Source organism: Alligator mississippiensis, chromosome 4 (genome assembly GCF_030867095.1).
Source record: "Alligator mississippiensis isolate rAllMis1 chromosome 4, rAllMis1, whole genome shotgun sequence".
NCBI lineage: Eukaryota > Metazoa > Chordata > Crocodylia > Alligatoridae > Alligator > Alligator mississippiensis.
Genome location: NC_081827.1, coordinates 49,915,140 through 49,928,784, shown reverse-complemented (window position 1 = coordinate 49,928,784; position 13,645 = coordinate 49,915,140). Strand labels below are relative to the sequence as shown.

Below are 13,645 nucleotides of genomic sequence, written 5' to 3'. Positions count from 1 at the left end.
CCTAACCTCGCCGACCACGACTTTGAATGTAACCTCAGTGTTGGGGGTCTCCGTTAATGCCGCCTCCCGGGGTCGTCGCGCCTTCGGCGGGCACACACGGGGCTCTGACCTCCCCTACATCCCGGCCAATCACCACCTGCTGCTGCTGATCTTCTAGTGGCCTTCCTCCGGTGGCCCCGCCGCTTTTCCGGTCCTGAATCTCCTGGTGGTCCTTATCCCAGGGATCCAAACTACCCAGGCTGAAAGCTGCCTAGGGGTCTCACCCCTCCTGGTTTCTCGGCTGCCCCTAGCCCGTATGGTCCCGAGGCCTCCTCAACACTACAATCACGAGCTAGCCCCAAAAGAGAGCGAAATACTGAAACTAAATTCCAACTCCTATGTCATGCCTAGCCCAGGCTCTGACCTGGGTGCCTAAGCCCCGACCAACGAGCTCCCCCCTGGCTACCAACCTGTCAGGAGGCTTAAGGCCACCGACTTCCCCGGGTGCCTATTCCCTGAGCTTGTGGCTCCCTCTCTCTGGGAGTCTTGTTCCTGGCATTCTCTCCCTCGCCGAGTCCACTGCCGGCTCCCCGCCGGCCTGCCTGTCACTTCTCTCATGGGGTCCGCGCTCGATTGCCTCACCGGTTTCACCACCCTCACTCCTGCTACGACCATAGCCAGTTCCTCCTCCCATCGTGCTGCCGACGTCGTCTTCTTTTTCGTGTGCAGCTCCTTTAAGAGCGCAGTCCTCGCTGCTGTAGCCACAGCTTTCTCTCCCAGCTCCTTTAATGCAGCGGCTCTCTCTGCCACGGCTGGTGCTGCTATCACCGCCGCTCTCCCGGCAGCTGCTGCAGGTAGCGCCATTGCCTCGGCTGACCCCGTCGGGTCGGATACACGCGCCCTGCTGGCACGGGTCCCGCTCTCGGGGTTCCCTGTGGGCTTCCCCCGCCTCTCTCCTGGCCTCGCTTCCGGGGCCGCCTTTTATCTCTGCCGGGCGGCGTCTCCTGCCGGCGTCGCCCGGCCCCAGCTGGATATAAGCGCAGCTTACAAACCGCGCTGGCGGTCTCCCCGCGTGCTTGTCCCTACTTGTTCCGGCCTCTGCATGGGGTAAGTAGGTGGTTACTTCCCCCCTGGTCCGGCCCCGGGGTACCCTTCTAACCCTGGCGTCCCTGGGACAGGCTCAAACTGGTTTATTCAATGTCTGTCCCAGACCTCTTGCTGGTTTAAGTTAAACCAGACTCCCCCAGTATCCCAGCATGCTCTCTGGGCTGGGCAGGGCTCTCTGCTCCACAGCAGGGCTGGCCCTTCCCCTCTGCTCCCTGGCTGGAGCTCCAGCAGAGACTTGTGGGCACAGCAGGGTCTGCCCAACTTCCCCCTGCCCTACCTACCTCTCACTGCTCATGCAGGAACCTTCCCCCCCCCTTCTCCCACACCAGGGACCCTAGCGCCATGGATCCTAGGCATGTGGTATGCTAGCTAATGCAGACATGTGTGTGTCTCCAATTTCACTGGGACAGGCGGACAGAACAGTGACTGCTTAGGGCTGTTTGAAGCTAATCAACAGGTCAGCTAGTAAGAGTTTGAAGTAACAGAGAGAGGTTATTCTTTTGCTCATCGGGCGATAAACACTATCACCCCCCTGCTGGCTTTCTCGCTTGTCAGTTTGCTGCAGACAATATAAAGAAGCAGGGAGTGGGATTGAAAAGCGCTGCATCATCAACAAATACATGCACTGCACACACACCCTTGCCTCAGAGTGCTAGCAGGGGGCTGGCAACAGTCCTCCCACTTGAGCAGAGAGCAGGGAAAAGCCTGGGATGGTGCAGGCAGACTTCCCTAAGGAGAATGTCCTGCTAAGGCCTGGCCGCCCCCCACCCCCAGCTCAGCACAGTAGAAGGGAAGGGAAGGCTGCTCTAGTGCCCCCCAGCTTCTGACCTGAGCCACTGCAGGCATGTGTCTGAATTTCCTCAGTCCAGAGGGAATGTCTGTCTGGTTACAAACTGGCTCAGCCTAGCCAGGTTAGATTAACCTGCAAAGATTGAATCAATTCAGGCTCAGGCTTTTTGAACATCTGTCCCTAGCCTTAGAGCCTGGTTCTGATCTTACTCCAGTGCAATTTAGGAGCGATTACAATAAACTTTTGTAGAGATTCAAAGGATGGAAGGATTCACCACATGCTACACTTATACTATAACTGTGAACCTCCATCATGGAGGAGAAAGGCCGCTTAGTGTAGGAAACTAAAGGCCATGTTACAAAGTAATTTGAGTAGCTCCTGGAGCTCTTAACCCCTGGACTATCTCCACATTAACACCTAAAACTAGTTTATTAGCACCCATTAGGTAATTTAAAGCTATACCACTCCAGGACAGGATCATCTCTGATCTGCATTACCCAGCTCATGTTTCACTAAGGTGTAGCCATGCTAGGCTACACCTTATTGTAAAACACCCCACCTGCCCCCTTCCCTGCTGGCCTATATTGGGCCCACTGCCCTCCCAGGCACCCCAGATCCCCATTCACTGTCCTTTTGCCCCCCACTCCCCCCATTCCCCCTGCTACTAGTGCAGGCAACCACAGTCTCAGAGAAGCAGCCAAGGAAGGGTTAACCTGCCTACTGGTCCACTTCCAGTGCTACTGCTCTCTGGGCCACAAAAGCAGCAGTGGCAGCAGGCAGGCAGGTTAACCCTTTCCTGGCTGCCCCCTGTGACAGACAGAGCAGGCAGCCATAAGTAAGTAATTCCCTGGGGTGGTGGATTAGGATTCTTACCTTTCAATACTTCAGACCCCTACTGACCTGTAGCGTGACTGTTCCAAGCTTGAGCTAGCACTAACACCAATCAACATTTATGCAACTCACAACATAAGGTGTAACAAGGCCCTACAAAGCCTGCAATGTTAATCTTGACTTCCACGTCCGTGACCCTGAAGCTCCTTTCATAGTAGAACCAAAAATGTATTACATTTGAATTTTGACTTGGGGAAATCATATATTCCCCTGCTTTACAACACAAGCTCTGAAAAACTCAAAAAATTTGATCTCTGCAGCCTACCTAAGCAGGACCTTTGAAGGTGTTCAATGAAGGCGCTTGAACCACCTCCGATGGCAGGCTATTCCAGAGCTTGGGAGCTCGAACAGTAAAGAAATTCTTCCTTATGTCCAGCCTGAAACGGTCTTGCAGTAGTTTATAACTGTTCGACCTCATCATCCCTTGGGGTACTCTGGTGAACAAACGTTCCCCCAGATACTGGTGGTCACCCCTGATAAACTTATAGATGGCCATCAAATCACCCCTGAGCTTGTGCTTTTCCAGGCTAAAGAGCCCCATAGTTCTCAGCCTGTCATCTTAAGGTCTGTTTTCCTGACCTCTGATCATGCATGTAGCTCTTCTCTGGACTCTCTTAAGCTTCTCCACATCCCTTTGAACCGTGGTGCCCAAAACTGGACACAGTACTCCAGCTGCACCTCACCAAGGCCAAGTACAAGGGGAGAATGATGTCCTGGGATTTGCTTGAAAAGCATCTATGGATGCAAACCAGCATTTTGCTTGCTTTATTAGCCACAGCATTGCATTGAAGGCTCATGTTCATCTTGTGGTCAATGATGACCCCCAAGTCTCTTTCTTCCATAGTGCTAGCCAGCATAGCACTGCCGAGCCTATAAGGAGGCTGCAGGTTTTTCCTCCTAAGGTGGAGAACCTTGCATTTTTCAGTGTTAAACACCATCAGGTTCTCATCCACCCATTTGCTGAGCCTGTCCAGGTCAGCCTGGATCACCCTCCTGTCTTCAGGTGTGGATGCTTTGCCCCAGAGTTTGGTGTCATCAGCAAACTTGGTCAGTCCGCTTCTGATACCAATGTCCGCATCATTAATGAAGATGTTGAACAATATGGGTCCAAGGACAGAGTCTTGGGGGACCCCACTGGTCACAGGGCACCATGACGATTGACTTCCATCAACCACCACCCTCTGGGTTCAAGCATGGAGCCAATTTCCCAGCCAGCGGATCATGGTGGACCCAAGGCCACAGTTGGCCAGCTTCACCAAGAGGTGATCATGGGATACCAGTTCGAAGGCTTTTTTGAAGTCAAGATATATGACATCAATCTCGTCTCCCTTGTCCAGGTGATAGGTCACCTGGTCATAAAAGGAAATGAGATTGGTCAAGCAAGACCTACCCGCAACAAACCCATGTTGGCTGTCCCTCAGGATGTTGGTGTCAGCTAGTCCATTAAGGATAGCCAACTTTTCTAAGATCTTCCCCTAGATAGAGGTCAGGCTGATGGGCCTGTAGTTTGCCAGATCCACTTTCCTGTCTTTCTTGAAGATAGGCACCACATTGGCCTTCCTCCAGTCCTTCGGAACTTCAGAGCACCAGGAGTTCTCAAAGATCCGTGCCAGGGGCTGGGCTATGATGCTCGGTAACTCCTTGAGTAACCTGGGGTGTAGATTGTCAGGGCCAGCTGACTTGAAGGTATCCAGCCTCTCAAGGTGTTCCTTCATGAGGTCAGCATTGATGGAGGGCAGGGGATCACCCTCACCTGGACCTCCCTGTCCCATAGTGGGCATGGGCGTCCCATGGGACTGATGAAAGACCAACGCAAAGTACCCATTTAATAGGTTGGCTTTTTCCTGGGCGTCAGTTGTCAGATGTCCCATCTGGTTTAGCAGGGGTCCAAAGTTGCCTTTGCTTTTCCTCCAGCTCCCTACATATCTGAAAAAGGACTTTTTATTGTCCTTGATACTTGAAGCTAGTTGGAGTTCAGTTGCAGCCTTAGCTTTCCTGGTTTGCTCCCTGCAGGACCAAACCAGTGCAGAATATTCCACCTTGGAGGTGAATCCCATCCTCCATCCTTTGTAGGCCTTTCTTTTTAGCCTCAGGAGGTCTGCTAGATCCCTGGAGAGCCAGGGGGGGCTGCTGTGCCCTCTTGCTGCCTTTCCTCCGAGATGGAATAGAATTAGCTTGTGCATTGAGGTTCGCTTCCTTAAAGAGCAACCACTGTTCCTGAACTCCCCTCCCCCTAGATTCATGGTCTCTTAGGGCCTCACTGACAAGCCTCCTGAGCTTGTCAAAGTTGGCTTTCCTGAAGTCAAGGACTTCAATGTTGTTGACTGACTTGCCAGCTTTACAGTGGATGGTGAAGGTGATCAGCTCGTGGTCGCTGTCACCCAGCTTCCCATCAATCACTAGGTCGGTGATTAGGTCATCCCCAGTTGCCAGTACCAGGTCAAGCAGCATTTTACCTCTCATTGGCCCGTAGACTTCTTGGGTCAGGTAGAGGTCATCTATGTAGGAGAGGAAGCTTTGCAACTGCTTGGATTTTGCTGAGTGATCCTCCCACAAGATGTCTGGGTAGTTGAAGTCACCCATGACAACCATGGTCCTGAAGCATGTGGCCTCAGCCAGTTCCTGGGTGAACTCCTGGTCAAGCTCTTGACTTTGGGTGGGAGGTCTGTAGTAGACTCCTACCGTTGTGTCCCCTATGCCGTGTTCCCCATGGATTTTAACTCAGAGGGTCTCCAGTCATCCACCCTAGTTGCCAATATCAGCTTGCAAGGATGTGTAGCTTTCCTTGACATAGAGAGCTACACCCCTGCCCCTTTTATCTACTCGATCTCTCCAGTACAGGGTATAACTATCTATACACATGGTCCAGTCATGGGTGGAGTCCCACCAGGTCTCTGTTATCCCTATGATGTCATAATTATTTGTATTAAGCAGGAGGACGAGTTCCTCCTGCTTATTCCCCAAGCTCCTGGCATTTGTGTACAGGCAGGCAAGTGTCCCCTTGGGGGCTCTTGCCTTGCCCACGGATTGTACTAGGGCTGGGGCAGGGGTGGGCTCCCTTAAGTTCCTTGGTCTGCTGGCTTTGCAAGAGTTTCTCAGTGGGCCAGCAGTGGCAGTAGTCCCCAAATTCCCTGGTGGGCTTAGTTTAGAGGCCAGTGGAGCAGGTCAGCCAGTCTGGCTGAGAAGAGCCTCCTCCCCAGCTGAGAGAGGTGGAGGCCATCTCTTCCCAGCAGCTCGTTACCTCTCTCACCAATGAGCGGGCTGTGGTCATGGAAGCCAAAGCCTTCCTGATGACACCAGCACCACAGTCTTTGGTTAACTACCTGGATCCTCCTCTCCCTCTTCAGCCAATAGCCCGAGACTGGGAGGATCGAACAAAACACCACCTGTGCCCCCAGACCCTTTAGCCCCACTCCCAAATCCCTTTAGTGCTTCGTGACCCGGCTGGGAGTGCTCCGAGCCCTGTCATTGGTGCCCACATGAATAAGGAGCAGGGGATAGTGGTCTGTGGGCTGGAGGAGCTTAAGGATCTTTTCTGCAATGTCTCGGATGCGGGCCCCTGGGAAGCAGCAGACTTCCCAGGCTAAGGGGTCGGAGTGGCAGATTGCCCCCTCAGTCCCCCTCAGGATGGAGTCTCCCACACCAAACACTTTGCATTTTCTCTTGGAGAGAATGGGGGTGAGTCCATTGCATCACCCTAAAAGACATACCCTGTGCTGCTTTTTCAACTTCCCCGACTACCCCCACTTTAACTTCCCCAATACAAGCCAACACCTAAAGGCCATGATAGACATTACACATTACAACCCAATAATGTTTACAACCCGTAATATGATACACGTGGATGGGGTTATATCTCATTTAGGGGCATGATCACTGCATAATAACTAAAGCTCAATGGATGTAGTTTAGCTGAACCAAATGTAGTTGAACCAGGTTCTGCAACTGCTTTTGTAATGTCTGTCATGCAATGAATGATATTATTTGCCCCAGTGAGGTTCCAGTGGTGTCACAATAGGTTCAAGTGGAAGAAGATTCAGGCCTTTAGTGTTTTACAGATACAAAACAAGAGAGTAACTTACATCTTCTAGAAGAGAGCCATCAATACAATACACAGTGTGTGTCTACATGTGCATTTACTGCACAGCATGTGCAGAAAGTGGTGTTTAGAGTGGTGTCTACACGTGCAGGCATTAAAGTGCAGTAACACTGTGTGCATGTGTGGAGTAAGGCCTCTACACATACATTACTGCACAGTAACTAATCAGGCATAAATTTGATATCTGCATGATACAGGTTGCTGCGCATTAAATGTGCACATGTAGACACGCCCACAGAAGACAGAGCACAGGTCCCATTACTAAATATAAAGATTAATGAAGCTGTGATTATTATGGTTTACCATAGCTCATTTTTAAGAGAGCTTCCAAATCTTATCAAAAAGCCCACTTTTCATGAAACTTGTTGCTTTCTATCTGTCCATAACATTTGCCAGTTGAAAGGTCCCTCACATTGTTCTGTGATTGAGTCTTTGCTGAGCAGTTACTATTCTTGATGCCTATTGACAATATTCCCACTATAAAGGAGAAGGAAGTCAAGAAAGAATGCTCACACAAGAATCAAGCCTGAGATAGAGCTCTTAAAGAAAGTTTAAGCTGCTTGGCACTGGCAGCTATTATTATTTGGCAGCCAAATGTATAATGCTGCATTTCATGCCCTGGACAAATCTTGTCCAGCCTGCTTCTTCAAACTTGTAACCTATGTGAGGTTGCCATAGACCAGGGGTGGGCAAAATACGGCCCATGGGCCAAATCCAGCCCGCAAGGCCATTCTATCTGGCCTGCAAGGCCCCTAAATAATTTAGAGAAATAATATTAATCTGTCTTTGGTTCCTTCAAAAATATCAGGATCCAGGGCAAGTAGGACCCAAGGGAATCCCGGTGGGCTCCCGCAACAGCAGGGCCCGCCCCCACCCCCACCCCCCAGCAGGGGCTTCTGGCCTGGGACCATGTGGCTGCACTGGCACCAGAACCTCAGGTAGGGGGGTGGGGGAGGACTGCAGGCAGGAAAGAAGCCCGGGGAAAAAGCGGCCCCTTGTCCGCCCCATGGGTGGTGCTCCCTGCTGCAGCCACTCACAGCCCACACAGAGCTGTCCTGAGCAGGCACAGGCGGCCCCACACAGGCTGCAATCACAGGGCAGTGGCCATGGGGCAAGGCCACTTTTCCCGTGCTCAGCACCAGTTTGTAACCTGCCCCCGCTGCCAGCCTGGGCCCTGCACCAGCTCCGGACTTGCCCGTCAGGACAGCACCATGGCGGTAGCAGCTCCGTGCCCCCCCCCTCAACTTGCCACGCTGGGCAGTGTTTGCTGCTATTGCTGCTGCCCACCTGGAGCTCTCATGCTGGGCAGCCCAGAGGTGGTGTTGGCAAATACTGCCCGGTGTGGCAAGCAGGGGAGCCACAGCTGGTGCCACCATGTGCAGCCCTGATGGGTGAGCCCAGAGCCAGCGTAGGGCCCAGGCTGGCAGCAGGGGCAGGTTACAAGGTGGTGCTAAGCATGGAAAAAGTGGCCCCTCCTCTGCCCCATGGCCAGGGCCCCGCGCTATAGCTGCTCGCAGCCTGCATGGGGTTGCCTGTGCCTACTCAGGACAGCCCCACACAGGCTGCGAGCAGCTGCATCAGGGAGCGCCGGCCATGGGGGGGAGGAGGGGATGCTTTTCCCCATGCTCAGCACCAGCTCATTCCCTGCCAGGGAACAGGGGGTTGGGGCTACACGCTGCCCCTGGCCTGTACCGTGGGGCTGGAGGGCACTGGGAGTGACCGGGTGCATGGGGCCCACACTGGTGTCCCAGGGCTAGCACTGGTGGGGCCCAGAGCAGGGCAGCAGAAGTACAAGGTCCTGGCCAGCAGGGGCTCTATGAAGCTGGGCCAGCTCCCCCCTCTCCCTGCTGGTGCAGCCCAACCCAGCTCCACAGACCCTTGCCAGCCTGCACCCCACTCTGGGCTCCACCGGTGCTGGCCCTAAGGCACTGGTCCCAAGATGGTGACCAGGGGGTGGGGCACCTGTCAAGGGATGGGTCTACCCATGCAGCCTTCGACAGCTTGCCAAAAATGAGTAAGCGGCCCTCCACCCAAAATAATTGCCCACCCCTGCCATAGACTATGCTTGACACTTTGGGAAACATCACAGGGTAACAGTGTTTTAGTATTATTAACATATTCTATTATTGTATCACTAATACAATAATCCATTTTTCTAAGCTATTATTATCCTAGTGGTATGTGTCATACAAAAGGCTTCATTTTCATCTCAGCACTTAGAATTTATTCAATATTAGTTCTGTTTATCCAGATACAAAAGGTCAGCACAAGGCCATCTGCAATAAAGCTTACTTCACCACTTCATTCAGAATAACACAGGGAAAAAAAACTACATGTGTTCAAGGCAGCTCCGAACTTATGCACTACAACAGGTCTTTAACTTGGCATCAAAAAGGCTTTCATTATTCTTATGATTCTTCAAACCTCTGAATTGATGGACTGAAGCTATTATTACATCCCATAGTAAACTATAGAGTGATTGGGCTGGAACCCTGGATCCTATGGCTGGCCACATATAGGAAGTATAGATTTCACCCCCTGGCTCATCTGGCATATCCAGGTACAAAAAAAAAGTAACTCAAGAAAATGGAAAGAAAATCTGACCTGTTGACAATACAGTTTATTTCCCCCTCAGAGTGTATCTTTCCATTGCAATTCTATATTAGTAGCAGTAGGACCAAAATAAAAAAAAAAAAATACTTACAGTTCTTTGCATTAGTAGGGGAGCTTCGGAGCAACCTATCCCTTCATCATTAAAACTTGATTCCATATTGATTATGTCATCAATAACCTCCTCCATCTAATAAACAATAGTGTAAAAGTAATGATTACAAACGAGCCATATTTTTGGATTAAGAAACAACAGAGAATATAATCCTGACCAGTATCATAACAATAAAACTATTAAAAGCAAAGATCACACTCTTTTACAGCAAACAAACTCTTCTAGCTGAGCTGTGCATTCATATTTCTTACTTCCTCTGAATAAAACAAGTGTTTGTGGTTCATTGTTACTTTTTCCCCCCCTGAGTATCAACAGTCCTCAACCCAATCCTTTTTTGACCCACACCAAGATCAGATGTCAGGAGCCTGTGGGCAACTAATAACCAGCATCCCCAACCCCTACTCAAGTGTCATATCCGTAACACATTTCTCTGCTGATCCAGGAAGGCTGCAAGGACTCTGTGGTTATTCAAGAGTCTGAGTCACTCATGCCACAGCGTTTCACACCACGGCCAAAATTCAGCAGGCCAATTTACATGACGAGTTTTGAAACATTTATATACAATAGATACTAATCCAAGCTTCTCATCTCCCTCTCTTTTTTTTTAAATCAGAGCACGGAAAAAGCATGTGAAATTGAGGGAGGAAAATCCCTTTTTCAAATGTCAGTAGAGGTTCAGCTTAGTTTCAGTTTGGGTTTGGTTTAAGTTTGAGACAGTTTTGATTGGTTCACAAAACTCTGGTTGTCTCTACAAAGCAGCCAACTCGAAACACTTCTAATGCTGTTGTCTGTACATTAGATTTGCTCAACTGATGAAGGCTTGCATGTGGGCCTCTATACCCCTGAGAAGGTTTTAAAAGAAAAATGGTGGAGCAGCTGCATTGAGTGCCTGGATTCCTGCTGTATGGAATAGGACTTCATGCTGCTACTGCCAAGACAATCAAGAAATAGTTGTGCACTTCTGGTAGCTGTGTTCAATTGCTATGTGCCAGTTGTCAATGACATCTGTGGGGGAGGAAAAATACGCTAGACCCACAAGCTGGTTACAAGTGAAGGTATCGGATTTAAATTTCCCAGCCTCTCCACATACTTGCTGCACGACTATTCAAGTCATATACATTTTTTACCCTGTGATACTTCTCTATTCATAAGAACTATTTTATTCCACTTAAAGTCCTTCAGATGACAAAGAATCTCACTTTATAACAGAATATGAATTTTCCTTCTTGCTAGTATGCAACAGCTCTTGAAATCTATTGAAAGACCAAATAGACTAAAGATCAACAATCTACATCTTGTCTGCAACATATACAGGCCAGATCCTCAGCCAAGTGGCGATCTACACCAATCTACACCAGCTGTAGAACTGGCTCAGATGCAAATATACCAGTAAACTGAAAAATTAATGAGCGCTTGTTACATTTACACCTTAGACTACTTTGGCATTTAATTTTATTATATATTTGGACTGATATTTTTAGAGAGAAATAACTTTGGAAAAGAGTTTGCCCCTCAAAGCAAATATGCAGAACATTCATGACAATATTTTACTTTCAACTTTTATATTTTTCAGGTGTTTTTTGTATACACATGTTCTAAATATTGTAGTACTTTAAGGGTCTGTTCCTGCAAAATGTTATGTACACTGACATGCTTATTGATTGCCATGGAACTGTCTTTTTAAGACAAGAGCACTCAGGCGAATGAATGTACAAAATAAGATCCTAGAAAAAGAAACACTGAAGCAGTTCCACAAAAACTGGCATCTACATTCAGTTTTTACTCATAAGTAATACAGGTTGTGCCGAATAACATTTTCCCCTCTCAAATAAGCAACCGCTATTTCCCCCTGCTTTCCTTCAAAGTTGGCTATATCTTAGATCTACATGCCATACCGCATTCTCACGTTCTTCTCCAAGAGGCAATAACTTGGAAACTGGACTTTCCGGAGCGCCAATATCACTGACAGGAGGCATGTGTCCATTTCTTAGTACAGGCGCAACTCCTGCAGGCTGGGCTGTATGCGAATGGGACAGCGAGAGTGTCTGGCTGGAAAGTTTTGTATCAAGCATCAGGTACTGTTTCACTTGATGTCTCTGGCTCTGCTGTATGTGATATCTAGATTGATTTTCCAAGTGTGTTTGCACCTACAAAGAAAAAGAAAAAAAAAAACCTGTTGAAGTCTGTATTTATCAGTATGATTTTTTATCTATAAAGGCAGCTGAAGAACAGCTGAAGAACTGACATTTATGCCAGACATTTATAACTATTATAAATCTCTAACTTTTTTCAGACTTCATTCCCTTTAGACAAATTAACTATTTTACATTTTCCTCCAAAATAGCTATATTTTGTTAAACAACTATTTGGAAAAATTCAATCAGTATGCATACTCTTGAGGCTACATTGCAATTATATCACATCTCTTTTCTTTTTCAAGCTGATGATTGGTCTATAATTAAAAATATTGACTATCCCTCCATAAAATGGTAACAAATGTATGCTAAACTAAACATCACACCATACATATTGTTTTGTGTCTATCACAGCAAACAAATGTATAAACCAAAATGTCGGACAGAGTAACTAAACAGCCAGAGATATTCATTGAATCTGATAACATTGGCTCACCTTATAGTAAGAGCAGTCTGGTAAATGAGGCATTTTTGCAAAAAGAAAAGGCAAGGCAGTGGATGGGTGCTCACTATTCCCAAACTGTACAGTCCTTTAGAGTCTGCTTGAAGAATGACATTTTTTTAAGACAGCAGGACTTAATTTATAAAGTGGTCATGCCAAAAGACCTAATTGAGTAAGACTTGGGCCATCCTTTGATTGCACAGATTGACAGTTACTACTTCAAAAGACTCCCATTTCAGATCAGTGTCACATTCCTATAATTTAACCACCACAGCAGTACTGCATACACAAACTATACTGTCATCTCAGCCCTGTGGCTTTTTTTCCATGCTATGGTATGACTAGTCACAAATTTCTTGTAATAAATTTTCCTGAAACAGCTTTTGTATAAGCATGTTTCATTTTAGTCAGTAATGGTAAAGCTTGGTTTGCAGCCATTATATTTCCTCTATTTTCTTCATTCCACTTAAACTGATTTTTAATTCCCCTAGCATGTATAAGCAGAGATGAATAGCCCATATAAAAATGTATTGGACTTAAATTAGCTACATTTTGCTACAATATTGCACTACTTATATTATTTTATTAGTGTTAAACTGGTCCATTTAGAATTATTCTAATTACAGTTACATAAACTAATACCTAGGCATAACAAAAGATTTAAATCTGTAATGAACATACAGACACACAGACACACTACTAATTATACTGATATAAGTTTTCAAGTTAAGTACAATTTTATTAAAAATAATGATATGAAAATAGAGGCTGCTTACAGACATAACGCCTCCTCCCGCAAAAAATGGCGCTTTACTTTAAACTCAGTGTGCCCCCATGCTGAACCCAGCACATGCCTAGAAGAGACATCGTGTTAACTGGATCCAGCTCACCCAATGTCTGTATAGGTTAGGCATTTTAGTGGGGCTTTTTTGATGCTTTTATCTAATAGCCAATTGAAACAACATTAGATAAAAACGCCAGAAAGCCCTGCTAATGCACCCAACCTATACAGATGCTGCAGAGCTAGGTCAAGCTAATGTGCTGCTGTTTCTGGTAAAGTGTTGGGGGGGGGGGGGGTTTCATATCTGTCAGCAGCCTAAGTGCATGTCTTAGAGGTCTCTATAGTTTTAAGTTAGGGATACTTTAAACTCTTATATGATTTCTGAAAAGTCAACATATTTGGGATTAACTTCAGACAAGAAATATTATTTAGGTCTTGCTTGGAATATTCACAGAAGTTCAAAGTTGGAAGGGACCTTGTAAGATTGAGTCCAGCCCTCCTGCTCTGGACAGGAAAAACTGCTGGGGTCAAATAACCCCAGCAAGTTGTGCGTCCAGTCTCCTTTTGAAGATCTCCATTCATGTTAGTTGAGGCAAGGATGTATTTTGCTATTTATTTAGGCCTCAATTTGTCAAA

At 47.6% G+C, this 13,645-nt stretch overlaps 1 protein-coding gene across 1 annotated transcript in view; it reads right to left on the bottom strand.

Moving 5' to 3' along the window:
* Positions 1–13,645, bottom strand: part of TFEC (transcription factor EC) — an 86,207-nt gene that overhangs the window by 56,066 nt on the left and 16,496 nt on the right. Inside the window, exons 2-3 of the mRNA XM_059725953.1 lie at positions 11,487–11,738; positions 9,571–9,666 (exon numbers count right to left, since the gene is read on the bottom strand). Of these exons, the coding sequence (XP_059581936.1) occupies positions 9,571–9,666; positions 11,487–11,663 (273 nt within the window). The 5' untranslated portion in view covers positions 11,664–11,738. The remainder of the gene's footprint in view (positions 1–9,570; positions 9,667–11,486; positions 11,739–13,645) is intronic.